Source organism: Poecilia reticulata, chromosome 19 (genome assembly GCF_904066995.2).
Source record: "Poecilia reticulata chromosome 19, P_reticulata-male-v2, whole genome shotgun sequence".
NCBI classification, from domain to species: domain Eukaryota; kingdom Metazoa; phylum Chordata; class Actinopteri; order Cyprinodontiformes; family Poeciliidae; genus Poecilia; species Poecilia reticulata.
The window spans coordinates 940,998-966,789 of NC_088848.1; the positions used below are offsets into that span (position 1 = coordinate 940,998).

General features: G+C 44.5%; 3 protein-coding genes across 6 annotated transcripts; all 3 read right to left on the reverse strand.

Moving 5' to 3' along the window:
• Window positions 1-2,670: 2,670 nt before the first annotated feature.
• On the reverse strand, window positions 2,671-7,800 carry rsl1d1 (ribosomal L1 domain containing 1). Of its 2 annotated transcripts, XM_008436256.3 has the most exons (9): window positions 7,643-7,800; window positions 7,303-7,442; window positions 6,192-6,330; window positions 5,973-6,121; window positions 5,320-5,421; window positions 4,221-4,314; window positions 3,595-3,699; window positions 3,356-3,517; window positions 2,671-3,283 (listed from the first exon to the last, which is right to left on the reverse strand). In XM_008436256.3, exons 1-9 carry the CDS (start codon window positions 7,712-7,714, stop codon window positions 3,134-3,136), a joined length of 1,113 nt encoding a protein of 370 aa, XP_008434478.2. In that variant the 5' UTR covers window positions 7,715-7,800; the 3' UTR covers window positions 2,671-3,133. The 2 variants fall into 2 exon arrangements, with proteins under 2 accessions (XP_008434478.2, XP_008434477.2); XM_008436255.3 differs by having other exon boundaries at window positions 2,671-3,517.
• A 1,304-nt stretch (window positions 7,801-9,104) lies between these two features.
• gspt1 (G1 to S phase transition 1) lies at window positions 9,105-19,209 on the reverse strand. Its single transcript, XM_008436257.3, has 14 exons — window positions 18,793-19,209; window positions 18,524-18,568; window positions 16,631-16,900; window positions 16,507-16,540; window positions 15,967-16,044; window positions 15,695-15,875; window positions 14,920-15,074; window positions 14,684-14,824; window positions 14,181-14,274; window positions 13,475-13,555; window positions 12,448-12,621; window positions 11,956-12,045; window positions 10,510-10,678; window positions 9,105-9,757 (listed from the first exon to the last, which is right to left on the reverse strand). The coding sequence occupies exons 1-14, from the start codon at window positions 18,986-18,988 to the stop codon at window positions 9,705-9,707; spliced, it is 1,761 nt and encodes a 586-aa protein (XP_008434479.1). The 5' UTR covers window positions 18,989-19,209; the 3' UTR covers window positions 9,105-9,704.
• A 526-nt stretch (window positions 19,210-19,735) lies between these two features.
• Window positions 19,736-25,768, reverse strand: dmc1 (DNA meiotic recombinase 1). 3 transcript variants are annotated; one of them, XM_081600221.1, is made up of 14 exons: window positions 25,441-25,763; window positions 25,164-25,238; window positions 24,984-25,028; window positions 24,112-24,258; window positions 23,950-24,032; window positions 23,791-23,843; window positions 23,665-23,706; window positions 23,303-23,375; window positions 22,713-22,804; window positions 22,546-22,619; window positions 21,764-21,878; window positions 20,951-21,011; window positions 20,765-20,881; window positions 19,736-20,015 (listed from the first exon to the last, which is right to left on the reverse strand). In XM_081600221.1, the coding sequence occupies exons 2-14, from the start codon at window positions 25,218-25,220 to the stop codon at window positions 19,946-19,948; spliced, it is 1,029 nt and encodes a 342-aa protein (XP_081456347.1). In that variant the 5' UTR covers window positions 25,221-25,238; window positions 25,441-25,763; the 3' UTR covers window positions 19,736-19,945. The 3 variants fall into 3 exon arrangements, 2 of the variants coding, with proteins under 2 accessions (XP_081456347.1, XP_008434480.1); XM_008436258.3 differs by having other exon boundaries at window positions 25,164-25,762; XR_536216.3 differs by lacking the exon at window positions 19,736-20,015 and having other exon boundaries at window positions 20,808-20,881; window positions 21,764-21,948; window positions 25,164-25,768.
• Window positions 25,769-25,792: the final 24 nt, after the last annotated feature.

Below are 25,792 nucleotides of genomic sequence, written 5' to 3' on the forward strand. Positions count from 1 at the left end.
CCCGGGAACACAAGCCGGTAACTCCAGAAGGACCGACGCAGCCGCAGACCAGAGGCCGGGCGTCGGAGAGCCGCCCGTCATCGTCTGCTTTCATTCAGCATCAATCATCCACACATCAGCGCACCGGGCTGCAGCAGCCGCCGCTGGACAAAAGCTGCGTCACCTGATACCGGCGCACCGAGAACAACCGTTTCCACGGCCACCGCACGCAGCGCAGCGGGTAACATAAGACTGACAAATTTGGTTCCCTCATCAATACATCCATCAGTCACTGACCAGGAGGCGGAGTCAAACATGGCCCACCATGACCGCAGTCACCCCAAAGGTCAACCTACAGAGACCAGCATCGCCCCAAAGGTCAGCCTGCAGAGACCAGCATCGCCCCAAAGGTCAACCTATACACGTCACCCCAAAGGTCAGCCTGCAGAGACCAGCATCACCCCAAAGGTCAACCTATAGAGACCAGCATCACCCCAAAGGTCAACCTGCAGAGACCAGCATCGCCCCAAAGGTCAACCTGCAGAGACCAGCATCGCCCCAAAGGTCAACCTATACACGTCACCCCAAAGGTCAGCCTGCAGAGACCAGCATAACCCCAAAGGTCAACCTGCAGAGACCAGCATCACCCCAAAGGTCAACCTATACACGTCACCCCAAAGGTCAGCCTGCAGAGACCAGCATAACCCCAAAGGTCAACCTCCAGAGACCAGCATCACCCCAAAGGTCAACCTATAGAGACCAGCATCACCCCAAAGGTCAACCTGCAGAAACCAGCATCGCCCCAAAGGTCAACCTATAGACGTCACCCCAAAGGTCAACCTCCCGAGACCAGCATCACCCCAAAGGTCAACCTGCAGAGACCAGCATCGCCCCAAAGGTCAACCTCCCGAGACCAGCATCGCCCCAAAGGTCAACCTGCAGAGACGTCACCCCAAAGGTCAACCTGCAGAGACCAGCATCATCCCAAAGGTCAACCTGCAGAGACCAGCATCACCCCAAAGGTCAATCTATAGAGACCACCATCGCCCCAAAGGTCAACCTCCAGAGAACAGCATCACCCCAAAGGTCAATCTATAGAGACCAGCATCGCCCCAAAGGTCAACCTATAGAGACCAGCATCATCCCAAAGGTCAACCTGCAGAGACCAGCATCACCCCAAAGGTCAATCTATAGAGACCAGCATCATCCCAAAGGTCAACCTGCAGAGACCAGCATCACCCCAAAGGTCAATCTATAGAGACCAGCATCGCCCCAAAGGTCAACCTCCAGAGACCAGCATCACCCCAAAGGTCAACCTATAGAGACCAGCATCGCCCCAAAGGTCAACCTATAGACGTCACCCCAAAGGTCAACCTCCAGAGACCAGCATCACCCCAAAGGTCAACCTATAGACGTCACCCCAAAGGTCAACCTATAGAGACCAGCATCGCCCCAAAGGTCAACCTATAGAGACCAGCATCACCCCAAAGGTCAACCTATAGAGACCAGCATCGCCCCAAAGGTCAACCTATAGAGACCAGCATCACCCCAAAGGTCAACCTATAGAGACCAGCATCACCCCAAAGGTCAACCTATAGAGACCAGCATCACCCCAAAGGTCAACCTATAGAGACCAGCATCGCCCCAAAGGTCAACCTATAGACGTCACCCCAAAGGTCAACCTCCAGAGACCAGCATCACCCCAAAGGTCAACCTATAGACGTCACCCCAAAGGTCAACCTATAGAGACCAGCATCGCCCCAAAGGTCAACCTATAGAGACCAGCATCACCCCAAAGGTCAACCTATAGAGACCAGCATCGCCCCAAAGGTCAACCTATAGAGACCAGCATCACCCCAAAGGTCAACCTATAGAGACCAGCATCACCCCAAAGGTCAACCTATAGAGACCAGCATCACCCCAAAGGTCAACCTATAGAGACCAGCATCGCCCCAAAGGTCAACCTATAGACGTCACCTCAAATGTCAACCTATAGACGTCACCCCAAAGGTCAACCTATAGAGACCAGCATCGCCCCAAAGGTCAACCTATAGAGACCAGCATCACCCCAAAGGTCAACCTATAGACGTCACCCCAAAGGTCAACCTATAGAGACCAGCATCACCCCAAAGGTCAACCTATAGAGACCAGCATCGCCCCAAAGGTCAACCTATAGACGTCACCTCAAAGGTCAACCTATAGACGTCACCCCAAAGGTCAACCTATAGAGACCAGCATCACCCCAAAGGTCAACCTATAGAGACCAGCATCACCCCAAAGGTCACCCTTTACACTTTGGCCCCCCTGATCCAGTCTCGGCCCGGTTGTGGCTCCACGGTTCTGATTTGAACAGATTGTTTCTACAGAACCGTGTCGTGATCAGACCATGACTCAGCTAAAATCGTGGCCCCGCCCCCTCCGTGGATTAATACCGCCGTATTTCTGGAACAGGAAGTGGTCATGAACACGTCACTGTTTCTTCTGGCGGTGACGTCATCACAGCGTCGCGGTTCTGATCCGACAACAAAGGAGATTCGTTTCTTATTTCTTAAGTTAAATATTGTGACACATGATCCAAAAACATTTATTCTAACATTTAAACCAACAATTCAGCCACCGGATCTTCATCGTCTCCAGTACAAACTGTAAATATCAAAATCTAAACCTGGAGTTTAAATGATTCAAAACAGATTTAACAGCTGATTTATGCATTTATTTCATGAATTAAGTGAAAACTTGTTAGTGAACAACTAACTCTTTACCCCGACAGTCACTTCAGCCGTTAGTGACCCTTTTAGAAGCTCAAAGGTCAAAGTTCACCGGCATTTTATCCATGACATTATTTTAAAGTGATGTAATTTTTACACACATGAAAAGTTACATTTTTTAGATGCATTTCTCTGGTGGCCATAACTCAAACAGAAATAACTGAAAATGTTGAGCGAAAACCATAAAACTTTCAAACTTTTCCATTTTCTGAGGTTCAGTAAAATAAAATCGACATTCTGATTCCGTTCCTGTCCTTTCAATAAAAACGAGGATGTTTGTTTGTTCCTGCCGACGAGGCGCGGACGTTGAAACGTGGAACAGAATCAGCTGCAGCCATTTTCAGATTTAAGAACTCGAATCGAACAGAAACTGCATCCGAGGAGAATCATTTCCCTCCAGGGACTTTTCTCCTTCCTCTCTGCGCCACCCTGCCGGCCTTCCTGGTTGCTTTGATGGAAGCCTTGGTGACCGGTGACCTCGTGGTGACCTTTGACCCCGTGGTGACCTTCTTTGCTGCGGCGGGTCTGGTTGGTTTCTGAAACATAAGAACATAAATGGATGAACTTGGTGCCGACGTCGGACTGCAGAGGGAGGAGGAAACGCCGACCTGCATCCTGGGTCTTTTGCTGGGCGTTTCTATGGGAACCAGCTGTGGAATCTCCTCTTCCTCCTCCTCATCATCATCATCATCCCCCTGTTTCTTCTTCTTCTTCTGTTCCTTCGTCGTTTCGTCTCCCGCCTCGTTCTTCTTCCCCCTCTTTGTTTTTTCCTGTAGATCACAGACGTTGCTGCTGGTTGGTTGGAAAATAAAAACTCTTGTTTTTATGAAGGTCATCTTCATCTGACCTGGGGTCTCTGCAGCACGCGGCCGCGCCTCAGGTCGGACGTGTAGATGGGCAGCGCCACCGAGGTCAGACTCTTCAGGTGGATCAGCTTCACGATTGATCCTTTCTGCCACGACCCAGACAGAGAAGGTCTGAATTAACACGTCCTCTTCTGAACTTCATGACAACAGGTCAAAAAAATAAAACTGAAGACATTTTTAAGATGCTCAGTATTAATCTGAGCACACAATATTTTAATTAGGTGAATAAAATCTGGTTTCTACCTTGTTGAAGATTCAAAACTCAGGATTTTATCGTCAGAATGTCTCCGTAACAAATTGTTCCAGAAATGATCCCGATAAACGATAATATGGTTGTTTTGAGACCATTTTCCAGTAACATAATGGTAATAACTTTAAACTATCATAAACATTTAACAGACCTGGAAGACATTTTAAATATTAAAAATAAAAACAAAGTTTAAATAAAATCTCCCTTCAAAAATATAAGATACATTTTCTGAATCCATCTTTAAGTTTCTCTGTCCAAATTGTGACATTTCAGTTTCTTTCTACGTCATTTGGCCTCAGTGCTGCCCCCTCTGGTGGGAGGGAGCAGTTCCCCTCCGACCTTTGACCTTTGACTCACCATCCGCAGCTTGGCGGCCACCGTCTGGACGGCCGCCTCCACGTTCTCCGTCACCTCGTCTGCCGTCATGTTGGCGTGAGCGACGCGCGCCATGCTGCGGGAGGCCACAAGTTTACATACGCCCAGAATCAGGAGGCCACAAGTTTACATACGCCCAGAAACAGGAGGCCACAAGTTTACATACGCCCAGAAACAGACAGGAGGCCACAAGTTTACATACGCCCAGAAACAGACAGGAGGCCACAAGTTTACATACGCCCAGAAACAGACAGGAGGCCACAAGTTTACATACGCCCAGAAACAGACAGGAGGCCACAAGTTTACATACGCCCAGAAACAGACAGGAGGCCACAAGTTTACATACGCCCAGAAACAGACAGGAGGCCACAAGTTTACATACGCCCAGAAACAGACAGGAGGCCACAAGTTTACATACGCCCAGAAACAAGAGGCCACTCATGAATTAATCAGCAAAGATTTCTCGATCCATATTTAATTATTATAAAACTATGTTCATCATGGAAGCAGCCGCCGTCCAGGAAGGGAACATCCCCGTTACCCACAATGCACCGTTACTGGCTGAGGAAAACTGATTGTAGTCGAGTTTTGGTCTGATGAACATAAAACTGAAATATCTGGACAGAATCATCATCGCTACATTAGGAGGGAAACGGAAATGCTTGTGCCATCCTAACTGTACAGTACGGTGGTGGCAGCATCATGCTGTGGGGCAAGACGGAAAAACATGATGTGGAAATAATCCAGATGAACTGAGATGAACTTTAACCTCATTTCCTGTTCAACAGAAAAACTTTCATTTATCCAACGGAGCTGAAACAGGAAACTGTTAGTCTGATTTGACTGGACCGGTCAGAACCTTTGACTGGACCGAGCTGACCGGTCCGGATCGATCTGGACTGGTTCTGACCGGTCAGAACCTTTGACTGGACCGAGCTGGACCGGTCAGAACCTTTGACTGGACCGATCAGAACCGGTCCGGATCGATCTGGACTGGTTCTGACCGGTCAGAACCTCTCAGTCAGAACCGGTCCGGGCCTGCAGGTTACTGTGGTTCTGATGAGACGGGGTCGGGTCGGACCTGCAGCTGCCTCTGTTGGTGACGGTCAGTCGGGTTCCCTGGACGAGCCGCTGGACGTTTCGGCCCAGATTGCTGCTCTGCAGGTTGATGGAGATCGGCATTCTGGGAAAAACACAAAACATGTTTCCTGCTCGTCTCGGCAACAAAACCACCACCGATTGATCGCGATCAATCATGATCAGAAATAATCTATTAACCATAAAGTTAAATCAAACTGAAATAATGAACCATCTTTATCTCTGAGCGGGTCTCTGAACCGGGCTGTTCTAACAGAACCGGGCTGTTCTAACAGAACCGGGCCGCTCGGACCTAAACTGGGCTGAAAACATTGATCAGAATAATCAGGATTAATTGATTAAATTGTCACCAATTTGATTTTCAAGTACTGGATTAAACAGATTAAACACTCAGAGCTTTAATTAATTAATCCAAAACAATTTGCATACAAGACAATAAAAATGTTAAAATTTATTAGAGGAATGACGTTACTGAATTTTAGTTTTAATTACATTTATTTATTTCTTAGCATCTTTTAAAGTATTTCTAATTCTACATCGTTCAGCTGTACATTAACTAATCATCAGGATAACTGATTTCTAAGAGTCTTTAGCTGGAGCCTGAAATAAAAGGTCAAAGGTGAGAAAGAAACTCACTTCTTGGTGGCGTAGAAATGTTTCCCCAGGTGCGACGGCAGCAGGCGGCGGATCCGCTCATCCGACAGGAACACGTCGAAGTTCCCCAGCAGCCGCCGCTTCGCTTCGTGCGGCTTGTATTCCTTCTTCAGGGTTTTCAGCGGAATGATCTAAAACGGAAACATTCAGTTAGAAAACCCGCCGAGGTGCACTTCCTGTGGCCGGCAGCTCCTGCGGCACCTCTGAGACGCTTGTGACGCCGCGCTCCTCCAGCAGCTTCCTGTAGAACCTCTGGTTCTGCTCCGCCGTCATCCTGGGCTCGTCTTTGGTGAAGAGGCAGACCTGGTCGGTGTCGGAGCGCTGGCCGTGAGGCAGAGGGCTGAGAACAGACACACGGTTCATTCGGACCGGAAAACTGGAATATCGTTTACACCCGAATCAGTTCTGATCCGAAAGCATGAAAACTGATTAACCATTCAAATCAGGGAGTGGTTACTTTCACCCAGCTGCTCTTCCTGCTCAGCTATGATCTTTTGCTGAAATCATTTTTTTTCCCCACTACTAATAATATGCAGATGTGAACGGTTCCGACCCGGAAGAGACCCAAGAAGAACAACGCAGCCATGTCTGCAGATGGCAGTAAAGATGGCCGCCGTCTCTGGATGGATGTTAAAGTTGTCGAGATGAAGAGAGCTAACAGCTAACAGCAGCTTCTGACCCGGTTCTGCTGGGAGTCGGACCAGGACTGGGGGGGGTTGGGACGTGATGCGTTCACTGACCCAGACTGCTCGTCATTTTCAGACATCACAGATTCACCGTCTGGATTCTTCTGCTGCTGGAAGAATCGGATAAAATGCGACACCAGCGTTTAGATTCCAGGTGTTTCTAAAACCATCGGGTTTAGTTTCCCAAGTGGATCAGATCAGAACTTTTGATGGAGTGAAATGATCAGACTGACATGAAAACGTTGGCTGCATTCGCCTTTGTTTGCTACATTGAGCCACTTTTCATACAAAACAAAAAACATATTTTCACAATCACTGCAACCCCACATTAAATTACTTTGTTTGAAAACTTTACAAACAATATATTCCTTCCCATTTGTTTACATTAAAACTTTAGGACAGAACAACAATGTAGTCTGAAAACTACAGGAAAATTAGTCAAACATCCCGTTTCACGCCATTTCTAAACATTTTAATAGGGATTCAGACACGATATCCGATATTAATATCGCTGTTATGACCGATAACCGATACATCTGCCCTCTCAACACTGAGAATCGACGTCCAGACCACCGACATCCATTCTGACCGACCAAACAAACAAACGTCCCACCACCAGGACTCACATGCGGATGGTCTGCGTCTGTCTGGGGATCTTCCACAGGGAGAAGAGCAGGCTGATCGGCTCTCCGTCATCCAGCAGCAGAACATCTTCCCTGGACTTTGATTTCAGGAAACTCTGCAGAGCCTGGACGGCCTTTTTCACCTGAGAGAGAAGGCGACTCTGGTTAAAGCCGCCAGTAAACAGCTAAACGGCTAGGTAGCCGGCTAACTAGCATCCACCTAGCCGAACCCCGCAGAGGAAGCTCGAGGCTCCAGACGGTCCCGTCCAGAACCCGACCGGAAGCCCAGAGGTCGCCCACGGGTTCTGGTAGAACCGCGAGGTAACCAGAGATGAACCCTTACCTGAGCCCGGTCCAACGGTACTTCTGTGTTCTCTGCCATGCCGTCTGCTTCACGTGTGCCGAGGCTGCGCATGCGCACTGAGGAGGCAGTCAGAACTACGTCACTATATACAAAGTGGAACTTTATCAGTACGAAAGCGCTTGACAAAACTACGGGTACCGCGCTACTCTGATCCAACCGCCTTTTCAGTAGCGAGTAATCTAAAGCGTCATTATTCCCATTTCAATAATCAGAGTCAAGTTATTCTGCGTTTCTACTTTCGTGATTTTATCTTGTAAACAGTAGGTTAGCGCATGGAGTCTCAGGTATGGAGGACAAATCCTGTCATTACTGGAAACAAACAAACAAATGACTTGATAAAGTTTTTCATGTGACAACTGTTTCATTCAACAAATAAATAAATAGATCTTATTTGATTACACAATGTAACAAATTAATATCTGCTCATTAGAAGAGAAAATAAATCCATGTATAATTAAAAGTGACGTTAAAGAAACAACTTAAATTCTAAATATAAAAAAATAAAAGGACAGTAAGCAAAAAAAGAATTAAATACAATATCAAAAAATAGAAAAAATTAAATAAAGTTAAAAATATAAGACTTGAAACAACATGGAAAAGTTATATTTTTCTATTTATTTGGTACGTTAAATACTTTATCAAGCCGTTTATGCATTCCTGTTGATTTATTGCCAATAATATCAGAATTATATGTCAGATTCCCGCTTCTAGCCGTCAGTATTTAGTTTGTCACCAGGGACACGGAGGGTGTCCCCTAGTGGAGACACTACCAATCGATCCCAGAACAGGCTTACTAGCTGATGGCCGATGTTCAGATCACAATTTCCTTGAATAAAATGAAAAACAATGAAACATGAAAAATAACTATTTTCCTGCTGGATTCACACCGTTTGTATTCTTATGAACACTAATATGAATTCATATTTAGGGCTAACATTTCAGCTGGGTGTTTTTTTAAAGGGGCGTTTTCAATGGTGCCATTTTATAGCATAATCCAGTAACTATGTTACCTTCAGTTGCTATAAAATGCTAAATATATTTAAAATATAACTTAAAAGAAATTTGACTTCCTGATTTCACTCTTGAAATTGGGCCTCTGTCTCTTTAAGAACTCCTGCTCTTTCTGAAGCTCCGCCTCCAGGAAGCCGTCCCAACATGGCTCCTCCATTAACCCTTTAGCGTTTCTACCAGAGTCGCTCTGAGCAGCAGCTCCTATAATGAGCTCAGCAGCTGTTTGCTAATTGCTGCTGGCTAGTCTGGAGGAGCTGAGAGGGGAGGAGCTGCGCCTTGAAGGCGGGGCTAGGTCCACCCAGGTGTTTTAACAGCTGAATGGTTGCCATGGAGACTAAAGGATTTCCCAGTCGCTCCAGGTTTGTTTTTGAGAGGAAAACATCCGAGACGTTGGTTTTACGGTTTCAGTGAGTAAACAAACAGGCCGCGGTTTCAGGTTGACCGTTTATTTTCAGACTGGATTAATGCAACAGCTCTGTGCCCGTTTATGTGAGCATGTCTCCATCCTGGGATCAGCAGCAGAACTGTGTGTGAGCCCGGTCCAGATAACCCAGAGAACCAAACTAAAGATCTGGTGCAACTTTCCCCAAAAATCAGATCAACGCATCTGCAGGGAACGGCGCCGGGTGGAACACCGAGCTAGCTCTGGTGCTTCTGCGGGAACTAGACAGCATCCACCTCCATCCTAAAAGCAAACATGGCGCCCAGCCGACAGCGTAACCATGGTGACGGGGTGGGGGCGTGTAGCTACATTAGTGGCATAGCAGAGCTCTCAATATGAGAAAGCTGACACTCTGGACTTGGGCTCTCATTCTATAAATGTTCAGAAAAAACTGATTCAGTCTCGTTTCTTTTTCTTCACGTGACATGATTCCACTCCTCCTCCTCTTCCTCCTCCTCCTCCTCCTCCTCTTCAGTAACGCTGTGTTTTTAAACAGAGAGAGAGAGAGAGTGGCTGTTGGGTCTGGCGCCGTTTCTCCGCCCGCTAACAGGTGGAGGAACTCCATGCATGCCGGCGCCGCCGCCGCGTTTAGTCCTTCTCTGGAACCAGCTTCAGCACTTTGCCGATGGCGATCGTTTTCCCTGCAGAGCAGAACCACGGAGGTCAAAGGTCACAAACCTTCACATGATGGCAGGAATGAGCACAACCCAGCGTTACTTGCACTAGGACACCATCTCTGAGCCAAATGATGAACCTCCACCATCAACAACAACCAGAAAAACGACCAGATGCTTTAAAACCCAAAACGTTTCCAGATTTAAACTTATGGACATATTTTAACAAAATAAAATCAAAATATGAACCGTGAACCTGCTTGCAGAAAAGTTTCCCCATAAATAATTAAACTGGATCATCTAAAGCATCTTTTTTCTCTTTTCCCATTTTTACCTCCATTTTTCTTTTTGTCTTTGGTTTTTTTCTCCATTTCTTCTTCTTCCTTCATCTAAATAACTAAAAACTCTCTTACCAGATAAGGAATATAATCAACTGCAGGTTATTTAACAGTTTGTGAACTTTGGCCTCTGCAGGTTTTTACGTTTCGGTTCTGATCAGCAGAAGTTCTGTGTCTAATTTATCTGAGCCAAACATTAAGACCCAGAGATGGAGATCAGCTGGTGTCTGAAGGTGAAACCAAATTCCTCTCAGTCTAAAATAAGATCCAGGATGTAGATTTGGTGACTAATGAGATCATTATTACAGGCGGGAAACATTTCTGCCTTTAATTGAGGTTTTATCTAAACCTGAAAGTTCCCCTTTCCAGCCTGCAGGTCATGAATCCGGCGTCACATGAAGGGACCTGAGAACGGCCTCAAAATGGCCGACGGCGTCTCACCTTCGTCTCTCAGAGTGAAGCGTCCCATCTGGGGGAAATCCTTGAAGGTTTCTAAGCAGATGACGCCTGCGGCCCGCAGCCGGGCGATGCACACCTGGTCCTGCTTCACGAAGCGCGGCCGCGTCTTGCTCTTCTCGCCCGTCTTCTTATCCACCAGGCAGATCAGCGCCTGGAGTCACAAGGTCAGGTTAAAAACAGGTTAGGAACGGGTTAAAAACAGGTTAGAAACTGGTTATAAACGTGTTAAAAACAGGTTATAAACGAGTAATAAACGGGTTAGAAACAGGTTAAAAACAGGTTATAAACGGGTTATAAACGAGTAATAAACGGGTTAGAAACAGGTTAAAAACAGGTTAGAAACGGGTTAAAAACGTGTTAAAAACAGGTTATAAACGAGTAATAAACGGGTTAGAAATGGGTTAAAAACAGGTTAGAAACTGGTTATAAACGTGTTAAAAACAGGTTATAAACGAGTAATAAACGGGTTAGAAATGGGTTAAAAACTGGTTAGAAACGGGTTAAAAACAGGTTAGAAACGAGTAATAAACGGGTTAGAAATGGGTTAAAAACAGGTTAGAAACGGGTTAAAAACGAGTAATAAACGGGTTATAAACGTGTTAAAAACAGGTTATAAACGAGTAATAAACGGGTTAGAAATGGGTTAAAAACTGGTTAGAAATGGGTTAAAAACAGGTTAGAAACGAGTAATAAACGGGTTAGAAATGGGTTAAAAACAGGTTAGAAACGGGTTAAAAACGAGTAATAAACGGGTTAAAAACAGGTTATAAACGAGTTAAAAACAGGTTATAAACGAGTAATAAACGGGTTAGAAATGGGTTAAAAACAGGTTATAAACGGGTTAAAAACGAGTAATAAATGGGTTAGAAACGGGTTAAAAACGGGTTAGAAACGGGTTAAAAACTGGTTAGAAACGGGTTAAAAACTGGTTAGAAACGGGTTAAAAACTGGTTATAAACGGTTTAAAAACTGGTTATAAACGGGTTAAAAACGAGTAATAAACGGGTTAAAAACAGGTTAGAAACGGGTTAAAAACTGGTTAGAAACAGGTTAGAAACCGGCTAGTTTATTCAATGTCACATGCTGTTTTTTGTGTTTTTTTTTATTACGTAAAGCACCTTGAAATGCCTTGCTGGTGAAATGTGCAAATAAAATTTGATCGATTTGATTGATTGATTAGAAACAAGCTAAAAATTGGTTAAAATCTAATCTTAAACCAAAAACTTTATTGATCAATAAAATTGATTTACTGCCCAGGCCTAAGACATGGTGACATAAACTTATCACAAAATGAGCCTCTGGTTTGTGTGTGAAGGTCGTTGTTTCTCACAGACCTGAGCCGTTTTCTACTGAAAGCCGTCCAATGAGAAAGTGTCTTGCTGCCGTGTTTCCTGACCGGAAGGAGCCAATCAGGACGCGGCGACTCACCGTGATCTGCACCTCTTCGATGCAGGTGTGGATGTGAAGCACCGCGTTGTAACCGGGACAAATGATGGACTTGTGCTCAATGATGACGATCTGTTGGGGAAACATTCACACACATTCAGCACGCTTTACTGCAGAGCGTTTCCATGACAACCGCTAAGACCACCGAAGCTCGAGATCCACCTGGTGATCAACGATCAGAAAGGAAATAAAACGTTGATTTTATTATTTATATAACAGGATTGGTTTTGTTTTTACATCTTTTAATATATTTCAAATTTTGTATAAAAACGGTTTAATAAAAAATTTGCAGAAAGAATCAAAATAATAATTGATCATCAGAATTATTGATTAATCGATGGAATAATTGATTGCTAAAATATTCCTCAGATCCAGATTGGAAGGTTTGTGCCATAATGTGGAGAACGGAAAGCTTCAGCTCTGAACGGGTTTCTCTCCTCTCTTCAGTCGGGTTTCTGCCGGGTCTGGGCTCACCTGAGCGTCGAAGGTGCGGCCCGAGTGGCACAGGTTGTCGGGGCTGCAGAGGATGAAGCCGGGCAGAATCTCCTCCTCTTCTATTCCTTTGAGCCGCAGCTTCAGGTTCTCCCCCGGCCCGGCGTCGTCCGTCTCCACGTCGTCGCTCAGCAGGCTCAGAACCTCCACCGTGTGCTGCAACGACACGCAGGCTGCTGCTGAGTCCGGCTCGGCCCGGATGGGACCCGTTAGCACCAGGAAAAAAAATCACCTGGATTTACAAAGATTTTAACCACAGAGCTCAGGATTCTGCTCCCAGTTCCGGGCCTGGGCTCCTTTTGCTTTAACTTCATGGTTCAGAACCAGAACCAGCGGTAGAGACTTCAGTCTGGACCTGCAGCAGCCAGTTCTGGATCCCTCTGGATCTAGATGTTCTGACTGCAGGCTCAGTCCAATCCTGGTCAAGTTCTTCAATGAATCTTGACTGAAAATCTTTTCAATTCACACTTTTTCCTTCCACTCAACATTCTATGAATATTCTAAATTTTAATGCAGCGTTTAAAAATAAAATCTCACATTTTTCATTCCAGATCCAATTTGATCAGATTCTTTTCTGCCTTCTCTGAGTGTCAGGCTGCGATTTCTGTTTGATTCAGAGAAAATCGGCAAATAAAGACACAATTTTACCAGAAAAACATTTTTAAATGATTAACGGTCTTCAGGCCCGGCTGTGGAAACATCAATTTAAATTCTTTACATCTGATTTCTGATAATAATTATAATAATCTGATGCTGATGAAATATTTCCTTTTCTGTAAAAACAAAACTTCATAAGAAGCTCAACATTCCTCTCTGTCATTTGTTATTGACGTTCTGATGACATTGCAACTTTTTCTCATCATTAATAAACAAGATGGCCGCCCTGGGCGCTGACATCACTCTGAACGGGAATCCAAGGAAATCCAGGTAACTTAACCAAGCAGAACTCAGATAAAGTGGTTCTGTGGGTTCATTCGGATCCGGTCCGTCAGGCTGATGAGCTTCTCACCCTGTTGGGCATCATGACCAGCTGCTGAGCCTTACTGATGGAGCCGGACTCCAGCTTCCCCAGGATCACCGTCCCCATGTCCTGAAAATCACAACAAAGCCGATAAGAACATGAACAAACGCAGCCAGTCGCCTCTGCAGGACTGAACCAGACCGGACCGGACCGGACCGGAGCCGGCCCAGACGTTATCGTGATTAACGATAATATTGTTGTTCTGAGAACTGATATGATAATAAATTCTCATCTTTAGATTCTAATAAACATTTAACTCTGGAACTGGAAAACATTTTAAATAAACTCAATTATGAGTCTATAAACAAAAAATGACTTGAGACAAAAACTCCAGAGTGAAACTTTAATCATCCAGTTTTCAGTAGAAAGAGAAAAATGATAAATCATGCAAATGGAAATGATTGATTTTAATTTATCCTGTGGTTTATTGATGTATTGCTGATAGTGACAGGTCTGCCACACATGTTTGTTCCTGCTCCGCTCGGCTGCAGGTTTAAGTCCAGCAGCTCCCAGTTCACTGAACTCTAATCCCATTAACTCCAGTTCAGGCTGGTGACCGATGCAGCTGCAGAAACCAAAGCTGGACGGATAAACCCAGAGCGTTTCTGACCGTCTGCAAGACGAGCGCCAAGACAGGCAGGCTGTGTGTGTGTGTGTGTGTGTGTGTTCCTCCAGGGCCCCAGAGCGTCCTCACCTTGTACTTGTCCACTATCGGTAGTCTGACAGGCCCGTCGCTGGATCTGTTGAAGTTTGGCAAACTGTCCAGGTGGGAGATGAAGGGCAGACCCCTGAACAAAACAAAATGGCTGCCATTAATCTGCATCACTGCTTTACGATCCGTTACATTTCATTAACTATTAGTCAGTTTTGTTCACATTCAAAGCTTCATCAGCAAACGATCGTGTGAAGTTTAGAAAATATAAACTAAACAACCAAGGCCAAAATATTACAATTCATAAAATAAATAAATAAATAAATGAATGAATAAATGAATAAATGAATGGATGGATGGATGGATCCAACCGGTCAGGTCCAGTAAGGTGCTCGCCGGCCCTTTAACGGAGAGCCGACCTGCATTTTAACCGCTTCCTGTTTGACCCTGAAGCTAGCTGAGGTCACTTCCTGTCTCTGCCATGGCTACCTCTGCTGCCATGGTTACCCGGTGCTTGGTTCCCAGAGGAAGTGCTTCGGACTTACGTGTACCAGGGACACTCGGCCACTGGGTCTTTGAGGTTGGCACCTGTGAGTCCGGAGCAAGGCATGAAGTGGATGTCCTTCTTTGGGTTGAAGCCCACCTTCTTTAAAAATGGCACCAGCTTCTCTTTACACTCCTCATACCTGCAGGAAGCCAACACAGGACAGCCTGGGTAGCTATGGCGACAGCAACCCGTCTGTGTGTGTGTACAACTATCCGGGCGTTCAATAACCTTCACCTTTCGAGGCTCCAGTTCACGGTGGGGTCGTCCATCTTGTTGACCAGAACGATCAGATGTTTAACGCCGGCTGTTTTAGCTAGCATGGCGTGCTCCCGCGTCTGGCCGCCCTTCTCAAAGCCCGTCTCAAACTCGCCTTTTCTGGCCGAAATGACCTGAAACAAGACGGGTGATCAGGGTGAGAGCCCGCCGTCAGGCAGCGGCGGGCTCACGACCGCTAACGGTGGAGCTAACTCTTCATTCAGCTGCACCTTGGATTTTAAAAAAAGCTAAACGTTAACTTTCTTTGCTCACTTTGAAAACGTTTAGATTCCCCAACATTGGCAATAAAACTGAAACCTGTGAAAGTTTGACCCTAAAGCTCGGACCGTGCAGGCGACGTGTCATGACAAACCTGGTCCTGGTGGGGGCGATATACCATGTGGTAGCACATTGCATCATCAGCACATGGTGGTATAAACATGGTCCCGTTTAGCGCTTTAATATTAGCTTTGGCTAGTCTGTTAGCATTAGCACAACACAAGCTTCAAACTCCTAACTAGAAACTTCAGGTGGATTTCAAGGCAAATTAACTCAAAGTACAATTATTTCCCCCAGAGATCTGAAAAGTGTGGCATACATTTGCATTTAGACCTCTTTTACTGTGGTACCCCTAAATAATGTCCAGTGTAGCAGCCTTTGAACGTCTCCTCACTGATAACGAGAGTCCAGCTGTGTGTAACTTACTAACTGCTCCATTAAAGATGTTTTGAGCAGAACTTGAGTTGCTCCTCACCAGAACCGCCAGGTCGGCCTGCGACGCGCCGCCGATCATGTTGGGGACGAAGCTCTTGTGTCCCGGCGCGTCCAGGATGGTGAAATGTTTCTTCTCCGTCTCAAAGTAAGCCCTCCCCACCTCCACCGTCTTGCCCTTGTCTCTCTCCTCCTGGTTGGTGTCCAGAGCCCACGACAGGTACCTGCAACAGCCAACCGTTATCCCGACTTACTGCTGAGACCCAGAAGGTCCAGACGAGACCAGAACCAGAACCCGGAGAGCGCCTGGCTCACCATGTCTCCCTGTTCTTCTCCTTCGCCTCTCGTTCGTATTTCTCCAGCGTTCGCTTGTCCACCATCCCAGTGAGGTACCTGAAAACACACAGCAAAAAGATTTGGAACAAAGTAACTGATTATCAATCACTTAATATTTAAAACTGATATAATTAGACAGGCCAAAATATAAGTTAAATGAAAGTTTTGGTATTATAAGGAAAGTTTCCATGTTTATTCAGACACTTGTTTTCTAGAAGCCCAACTGCTCAATGCGTCGAGTTGGAAGATCAGCAGCAGCTTTCCCTCCCCAACATGGAGGCTCAATGCCGCTCAACCTCCATGTTTGCTTCAACATGATTCCCAGTCTGGTTTCATTAACTTTAGATTATAACAGTTTTAAAAAGTAGCTCAGCCTCTGAGTCTGCAGGCGCCATGTTTAATTCCCAACAGGAAGTGGTTTGTGATTGGCTGACAGGTTTTAGCTGAGCGCTGCACTGCCCCCTGTGGGTGTGGCATGTAAGAACATGATGAGACCCATCAGGTGTTATGAAAACTCACATGATCTGCCCTCCGATGGTGGATTTACCAGCATCTGAAGCAGAAAAACCAAATGTTAAACATCTTTGATGTGAATAAAACTGCAGAAGAAGAAGAAAGAGGCGCAGACAGGAAGCGTACGCACCGACGTGACCGATGAAGACGACGTTCACGTGTTCCTTCTTGGGGGCATCAGACGGCGGCGGGGCCACCTTAGGGAGGGGGATCTCCTCCTCTTCCTCCTCCATCATCTCCTCATCCTCTCTCCCCGCGGCGCCGCCTTCTTCGCCGCCTCCCTCCGTTCCCAGCTCCTCCTGCCCGCCGCCTCCCTCGCCTCCCCCGGGCTCCTCCTTCTGCTCCCACGTTTCCTCCTCCGCCGCCATGTCAGCCTCTGTGTTTCCGTTCTCCACTGGTGCTGGAAACACACACAGACGACTCTTCACTCCTGAAACCACGGCCCATGGTTTCGTCAAAACACGGACGGAACCGCAGAACTTGAAAACAAAATGGAATCCACAACGAAACGCAAATTAACAGGGATGGGGAGACAGACGTGAAGTATTTAGTTACTACATTCATGCTTCACACACCACAGCGTTGTTGCTCTGTTCATGTGTATTTTTGAAGTGGACATGTTAAGTGAAATTTGAAATAAGAAATGTAAAATCTGATCATTTTTTGTGTTATTTGATTCCTATTCAAGACACTTTGATAAGAATGACTGTATATGTAATATAGGCGGCTACAGAGTATCTTTGTTTACATGTTTGGTTGGTGGTGCCTCTGGTTTGTTTCAATCAAAACAATGAACCTCGGCTCAAAAAGGTTGAAAAACACTGATGTAAAATAACCTTCATCAGAATTTTAATTGAGCTAAAAATCACAGGTGAACATAAATGCATGCTACATCTTTTTATTTGTAAAATTATTCAAAACCCAATCAATAATTTCACTTAAAGAATCTAGTAAAACACATGGAACAAGCAGCCGAGTCTCTCATGAAGGCAGGAAGAAAAGAACATTTTGCCAAACACGCCTCTCATTTCTGCAACTCTGAGATGGCGAGAACGTCACTGCAACTGTTCAGCACGTTTCCTTCTCTGCCTCCACAAACTGCGAGTGAGCAACTCAGAAATCCACCCAGCTCTGGGTTTCAGAGACAAACTCATCCTGCATCAGAACAGGCAAGTCTGGAATAATGTCCTTCTGTCGTGTTTTATTAACTAAATGCAGACAGGAAGCAGGAAAATGAAACTAAACAAGACAAAATGGAGATGGACTGACTGGAAAACAAACCAGGCAAGAGAGAGAAACCGGCATGGAGGATAAAATCGATCTGGAAATGAAAAATCAGGAGAGGAGGAAAAGAAACTGGCTTTTAAACTTGCAGGGAGGGTGATTCAGTGACATGAGGGACGGAGACAGATGGATCCAGAAAACGAGGATCTAACTGAATCTAAAACACAGAAACCAGAACTAACTGGTACAGACAGCTCTTAGTGACAAAACATGGGGAAAAGAAACTTAAACTACAGGGAGGTTGAATGAGGGCACAAGGAAAGGTGACAAACAGGGAACTAGAAAGTGAGCAGAGGGCAAAACTAACTGGTATGGATGGCAACTGGTGACAAAAATAACAGGTTAGGCCAACAGATTTATCTGCTGATGTGACTGCAACTGAAACTAAACCAGTTTCTAACTGATCGCCCTATGAAGGACAGAAGCAGCAGTTTCTGACAGCATTCCTCTGCAGGAACGCAACCTGCGGGGGGCCCAGGGCCAGCAGCACGGCGCCCATCACACCAAGTGTCAATGGGATGTCTATTTTGAGCCGGGCAGAGCGAGGTTGCATCATTTTCTCTGCGTAGCCCCCATGCACAGGGACCGTCCAGGGCCAGAAACCCAAATAAGGAGCAGCCACCAACACAAGCGTGGGTCTAAAACCGGGTGTGAATGCGTGAAATGAGCCCCACTTCCACGCCAAACCGTGACAGACGGCGAGACTGGAAGCAGAACATGTGGAGTCCGGGGAGCGTACCGGCTGCGTCCGTCACCTCCATGCTAGCAGCTGGCTCCGGAGAACCTGAGGGGACACACAGCACAGCGAGCACAACTTTCAGAAATACCCACAACAACACCCTGCTCGCGTCTTACGTATAAATATGTGTTGCAGCATCTCTGTTCCACCAACACAGACCCGGACTGACGGGCCGACGTGTTATTCAGCGGCTGAAACGTGATTAACTAAAGCAGAAAGCTAAGCTAGCATCAGAGCTAGCAGCCTGGGCTAACTTCCAGCTGACCCACCGTCTGAAGCCGGGATTCCGGCGCTGCTGGCCTGAAGGAAGCTCGGCACAAACACCGGGGCGTTCACGTTGGGGACGAACGGCTTGGCGTTCACATTGAGGGCGGCGAAGGCGGCTGGGAGCTCCGCCGCGGGAGCCGGGGCCTCGGCATCCTCCTCCTGCTCCCATGAATCTGGGGCTGTGTCTCTCGAGTCCATGGCTGCTTCTTCTTCTGGAGTTGAACAACTTGTGGGCCGCCCTCCGAGTCGAGGTGGGCCGGTTCTGCGGTTCCGTTGAGACGCGATGAGTTGCTGCTTTGGTTCAGACCCGGCGGAACTCGCTTGGTGAAGTTCCCATAGCGATTCAGTCTGGCTTTCACCAGCATATGGATCCGCGAGTAGCGCTGCGCCCGGAGCGAGCTGCAAGTCCCGCTGGCGCCGCCAGGGGGCGGCATGGCGCCACCACTGAAACCAACGCGTTTTACTATTTAAACAGAGGCGGACAGAATAACATTAACTTCAGCAGAGCGGGGTAGTGACCAATCACATTTACTGTTATTCATTTGAGCAACTCTTTTTGTTACCTTGGACACCCCTTCCATAATTATTACATTCATTTAGCATAAATGGTCCTTCACACCTTCTGATTTTGTCCTGTAGTGGAAAACTTTATTACCAGATAATATAATTTTTCACTCGTTTGAATAAATTTACCAAAAATGTTCCTTGGATTTTAGCAAATACAAATAATTTCAGTATTTTAACTGATGTAAAACATGATAATTTTGGTCTAATTAAACTTCAGAAAGGAAATAAAAATGTTGTAATTTATTTTATGTATGCTTAGTAATAAACCTCCCATAGTGGTAACAGTGTTGATGTTTTTCTATCCATACTTGTGAATGTAACTGATTTGTTCTAACATTTCTGGCTATTAATCCAAATAAAAGTGATAAAACTCCCAGATTTAACTCATTTTATGATTTAATTGAACTTTCAGTGAACTGAAACATCACAACTGAGTGCACACATATAACAGTTAGTAAAATCACTGAAGTACGACATCAACGGGACAACTTTTAATGAATATATGGATATGAATCCAATAAATAGAGGTTAAAATAATAAATAAAGGTAATAAATATTAATTGTGTGTGAACAGGTGGATTAGATGCTTCACTCTTTGGAGTCGGTAACTCCTCCTCCAGAGATGGCGAACGTGGCTTCATTCTCAGGCATATCAGGGCTAGAACGATCACAAACAGATCCATCAAAACCGTAAATATGGCCGACAAATTATCACAAACAGATCCATCAAAACTATAAATATGGCCGACAGATTATCACAAACAGATCCATCAAAACTACAAATATGGCCGACAGATTATCACAAACAGATCCATCAAAAAACTACAAATATGGCCGACAGATATCACAAACAGATCCATCAAAAAACTACAAATATGGCCGACATTGTCACAAACAGATCCATCAAAACTACAAATATGGCCGACAGATTATCACAAACAGATCCATCACAACTACAAATATAGGCGACGGATTATCACAAACAGATCCATCAAAACTACAAATATGGCCGACAGATTATCACAAACAGATCCATCTAAAAACTACAAATATGGCCGACGGATTATCACAAACAGGTCCATCAAAAAACTACAAATATGGCCGACAGATTATCACAAACAGATCCATCACAACTACAAATATGGCCGACAGATTATCACAAACAGATCCATCAAAAAACTACAAATATGGCCGACCGATTATCACAAACAGATCCATCAAAACTACAAATATGGCCGACCGATTATCACAAACAGATCCATCAAAACTACAAATATGGCCGACCGATTATCACAAACAGATCCATCAAAAAACTACAAATATGGCCGACAGATTATCACAAACAGATCCATCAAAAAACTACAAATATGGCCGACAGGCTCGAGGTTCTGTGGAGCGACGGCTCACCTGTCGAATATCTTGGCGATCCTCATCTCGCCGCGGCCCTTCCTCAGGCTGATGCGCGTGGTGGAGGCGTGGGCCAGGATGTGGCCGCCGATCGGCTTCTTGGGGTCGGCCTGAAATCTGAAACATCAAAAGGTTTAAAGCAGCGGAGGACGGGCGGGGAGGAGGCGGGGCTTTCTCGGCTCTTACGTCATTCCTGCTCCGGGATCCGCCGTCATCTGGTTGGTAACGAACACGGCGACGTTGTACTCTGAGGACGTGATGAACGGATGAAAACAGACAGGAAACAGAAACTGGATGAGCCTTAGCGTGACCTATGATGCTTCCCTAAACAGGATCAGTCTGTGGCCTATACAAAACATGCTAGTTACATTTTCTGCTGAAAATCCTTGAGAGTGGGCTGTTTTAATGTCTCTGTCGCTTTAAATCCACATAAGCTGCTGCTGGCCACGCCCCCCAACTCAACATTTACACAGTGAAAACAGCTGCAAACAGATGAGCAGTTATACAACCATGCATCTTAGAAGAGCAGAAGTGGAGCTTCATGCACAACCAACACAAAGGCAGCAAGTTATTAGAGCATTGTAGATGGAAAAAAATGAGTTTTTCTGAGTTGAAATTTACTCTTTAATAGTCGTCATAGCAAGTGGTTTCTGGATGGTAAGTCAACAACTAAACACTTAATCAGTTACTAAATTAGTTGATGATTATTTCAATAATCGATTCATCACGATTAATCTGATGAACCTAATTAATAATCCAGTTTATTGAATTGGTGTGTAGGCGATGAGGACTTGTCTGTTCAGGGTTCATTTCCTGTTAAATGTTATTTAACAGATGGATTCTTACCGTTTTAATTTAGTGTGAACTGAACGCAACACGGTTTACTTTTTCATTTCCAAACTCACTGAGAATCGATTATGGAATCGGTACCGATAAATTCTCATCAGTTAAAGATTCAATGAGACCAGAACCAGAACCGGTCCTGGTCCTGGTTCCCACCTTCAGAGATCTTCTGCAGCCTGGAGAGCATCTGGGCCAGCTTCTGCTGCCGCTCGGCCAGCTCCCCGCGGCCGGAGAAGTCCACCCTGAACAGAGCCATGATGGAGTCGATGATCTGAGGAGGAAGAGCCAACATGGCGGCGTGAACGCAGGACCGTTTCCATAGAAACAGCTACGGCTCCAAACTGTTACAGCACAAATTGGGAGATAAAAACAACCCAAATGAACTAAAAAACAGTTTAAATTCACCATTATGTTTTTAATATTCTATGTTACACAGCAGGGACGAGGAAAACTAAAATATATCCGAATGCATTGTTTTATAAACCTCATTACTGGTTCAATAACAAAACATTAATTTGAAAAAATCCCCAATTTCAGTAACATTGAAAGTATAAAATATGAGTCGACGTTTATTTAAATTACATGAGTGACTGAGTCATCAGAAATAATAAATATTCAAAAATCAAATAGAAAATGTTCTCGTTATGTTTTCTGGCATTTAGCAAATAGAAATAATTTCCATCATTTTCACTAAAATAAAACCAGAAAAGTTTAATGTGATTTAACTTCAGAGAGTGAAAATAAAAACCTTCTGTGTGAAAATATCTGGTTTCAACTGTAAGTATTGTTTTCTTAATTTAGGTGGAATCAAACATTTCATTGCGCTTGAATATCAAGGACTTTCCAGGACTTTCCAAACCTGGAAATCACCTGTGAGTGTTTCAGGATGGAAACGGTCAAACTATCGATGACGCAGCAGGAAACCAATCAGAGCTCACCAGCAGCTTGAACACGCCGCCTTCTTCATGAAACTTTGCTGCTACGAAGTCCAGCAGCTCCATCTGGTGTTCGCCTGCAGGAACAGCAACTTCCTGTTGTGACTTCCTGTCTGAGCGACAGGAAGTCACAACAGGGCTTCAGGAAGTGAGCGCTGAGCTGGTCGCACTGGTGTAGGCGCGGGCGTAAAGCACGTTGTCCAGCACGGCGTCGTGATCCACGTTGAACCGGTCCGCGATGTCCCGCAGCCGGTCTGGGCGGCTGCAAGGAGGTCAAAGGTCACAACATACAGAAGAACAGCCTCAGCCTGATTTTAATTCAGATTTATAACATGTTTAAAAATGTTTTTTTATCTCTTATTCTGGGCGTCTGAGTCGAACTGACAGGAAGAATCAAACTAAATAAGGACAGAAAGAAGGAAGGATACAAGGAAAGAAGAAAAGAGGAAGATGCAACACAAAAAAGAAGAAAAGAAAAAGGAAAGGAAGGAAGGAAGGAAGAAGGATGAAATGGAAAGAAAATAGGAAGGGAGAAAGAAATTAAGAAAGGACAAGAGGAAGGATGAAAGAAAAGAAGGAAACAAGGTAGAGAGAAAGGAAGAAAGGAGGAACAAAAGAAAGAAAGGCAGGAAGAAAGAAGGAAACGACAAAGGAAGGAAGTAAAGATGAAAGAAAGGATCCATTAATGGAAAAACAGAGAGAGAGAAAGAACAAACAGGAAAAATAGAAGGAAAGAAGGATAAACTCGCTGTAAGGATACAAGGTGTTCTCCGTATCGATGAAGATGACTTTCCCACCGGAGTATCCGTCTTCACCTGGCAGCTGGGCCGTGACTGGAGGCACAAAACACAGGTCACCAAACAAAACAGTCACAAAATATGAAAAAATAAACACAAAATATTAAAATATAACAACAAAATATGAAAAAATAACCACAAAATATTAAAATATAACCACAAAATATGAAAAAATAACAACAAAATATTAAAATATAACAACAAAATATGAAAAAATAACCACAAAATATTAAAATATAACCACAAAATATTAAAATATAGTCATAGGATAAAATATAACCATAATAAATCATAGTGTAGCTGATGTGCAGCAGGACTTGCTCACCACAGAGTGTGTGAGAAAGCTGCGTTTTTCCCGTCCGGAACTCTGAGGAAAATCAGACCATTAAATAAAAACATCTTTTAGTTTATTATTAGTTTGTTACATAACAAGTTAGACATGTCTTCTCACCTCCGAAGGCCTCAGTGATGGCCATGCTCTCTATCCCTCCACCCAGCAGCTTACTGCTCACACACACACACACACACACACACACACACACACACACACACACACACACATGAGTGACCCCAGATAAAACACGCAGCAGCTGAACTTTGCGATCTTAACTCGAACTCCTGGCTGCCCGTCGTCACGTGGAAAACCTGCTTCCTCCTGGCGCTGTACTCGAAGGCCGTCTGGAATCCAACGTTCTGCTCAGGACAACCAGAATGGCTCAGAGTTTCGCTCCTGTCCATTTCTGGGTAACAGAATAACAGAGGGGCGTCTAACCAGCATCTTTCCTGCCGCCTCCTTGATTTTCTCCACCTTGGCCTCCGACAGGCCCTTGATGTTGCACAGAGCTTTGCGCGTCGTCATCTGGATCCCTTTAACGGTGCAGATTCCCACCGACTTCAGCTTCTTAATGTCCGCCATGTTCTGGACAAGAACACAAAACAATACACTCTGTCTCTTCACAACCACAAAATTCACAGCATTTATTAGGACTTGATGCGATAGGCACAAACAGTTCATAGCTGAGAAGAGGAGGAAAAATGAATCGTCGTTTTGGGTCTTTATCAGTTTTGCACAAGTAGATTTTTAGGTTTGCGCCTCATTCAGAGAGCCTCTGTAACAGGCATTTATCATTTATCGTGATAAAATTTCTTATAAGAATTTAGATTTATCTGTCAGAATAAATTCCGGATAATGAAGTAAAAAATAAAAACATGACCACATTGTCAGGATTGTTATTTGTATTATTTTCTTCACTGTTTGTTCCCCAAGAACATCAATAAATGTCAACGAACTTGAACATCTTGATTGATTGAATGCAGTTACTTTATGCAGGTCATGTGACAGGAATGTTTTCAGACAGCAGAGTTTGTGATGTGACGGTCTGAGACACACAGTTACCTAAATAAGTAGCAATAACCAGTTATTATCATCACGTTTATCATTATCACAATATTACCACAAAATATTGTGAGAAATATTATCAATGGGCCTTATTACTGGGCTTTGACTAGGCCATTCTGAGACATGAATCTGATTTGATTTACACAATTTTGTGTTAGTCATAAAATCTAAATGATATACATTTAGTTTGTGGTCATAACGTTAAAAACTACATTTTCCAGGTGATTCTATGATATTTTACTTACAATCCCATGTTTCTGTAGGAGGTCAATGTCTTGAAAGAACGATTCCTGTTTGATTCAGAAGAAATAATCATATTAAAACACAAAAACAGACGGAAATCATTTATAAATTATTCCGTCATATTATTTATTAATACCTACATTTTTAGGAAAAGGCTAAACTGTATTAGCTATCCATCTTACCTCGTTATCCTGGAAACCTGTATCATCCTCAACAACTTGATCCTCAGCGACTTTCATTTTCAATTCAGAGTGAAGCTTAAAAACGAAATATAAAATTTTACACGTTCAGTTTTATCACTTTAAGGAGATTTTAGCCAAAAAGCAGAGCAGCTAGCTGATAGGAAGCTAGCTCGCCGTCTCCAAATTGATTCACAAAATACCGACTGAAAAATAAACTAAAGAGGTTGGAATTAGTTGGTTCTGGCTATGTTAGCAAATAATAATAATAATTCAATACCAGATAATATATATAAAAGATGTCCTGTCCTAAAATAAAACTATCGCCTTTTGTTCCCTCTAACAGCCAGCATCTGTCGCTGGCGGGAAATTAGGACCTGCGATGTATTCAAGTACTAGCGGAAATTTGGATTGTCTTAGTCAAATCAACGCATAACTGATTAAGCACTCCGTCATAAAGTTTAATCGGCTGTTGCTGGTTTTTACACAACGAACCTAGCCAGATTTAATGTCCATACTGTTGTGTATGCATTAATAGGGAATCTGGTCTGAGAAACTGACAGGACAAGGGCAGCTTATTCCCCTTGAAGCCCTCCTGAACGAGGAATAGAAACGCTTTTGAACGCAACATT

Bases quoted from the DNA above. Each gene is read 5' to 3' on its own strand.
- rsl1d1 (XM_008436255.3), bottom strand. From the start codon at position 7,714: ATGCGCAGCCTCGGCACACGTGAAGCAGACGGCATGGCAGAGAACACA. The intron at 6,331-7,302 runs GTGAGTCCTGGT...GTCTGTTCTCAG, and splicing joins CAGACGCAGACCATCCGCAT to CCCTCTGCCTCACGGCCAGC. The intron at 5,422-5,972 runs GTGAGTTTCTTT...TGTTTTTCCCAG, and splicing joins CATTTCTACGCCACCAAGAA to AATGCCGATCTCCATCAACC.
- gspt1 (XM_008436257.3), bottom strand. From the start codon at position 18,988: ATGGACTCGAGAGACACAGCCCCAGATTCATGGGAGCAGGAGGAGGAT. The intron at 16,541-16,630 runs GTGCGTACGCTT...TTTCTGCTTCAG, and splicing joins CGTCTTCATCGGTCACGTCG to ATGCTGGTAAATCCACCATC. The intron at 14,275-14,683 runs GTAAGTCCGAAG...TGTTTTGTTCAG, and splicing joins GCCGAGTGTCCCTGGTACAC to GGGTCTGCCCTTCATCTCCC.
- dmc1 (XM_081600221.1), bottom strand. From the start codon at position 25,220: ATGAAAGTCGCTGAGGATCAAGTTGTTGAGGATGATACAGGTTTCCAG. The intron at 23,376-23,664 runs GTGAGCAAGTCC...TTGTGCCTCCAG, and splicing joins GCTTTCTCACACACTCTGTG to TCACGGCCCAGCTGCCAGGT. The intron at 20,016-20,764 runs GTGAGCCGTCGC...TGATCGTTCTAG, and splicing joins ATCGCCAAGATATTCGACAG to CCCTGATATGCCTGAGAATG.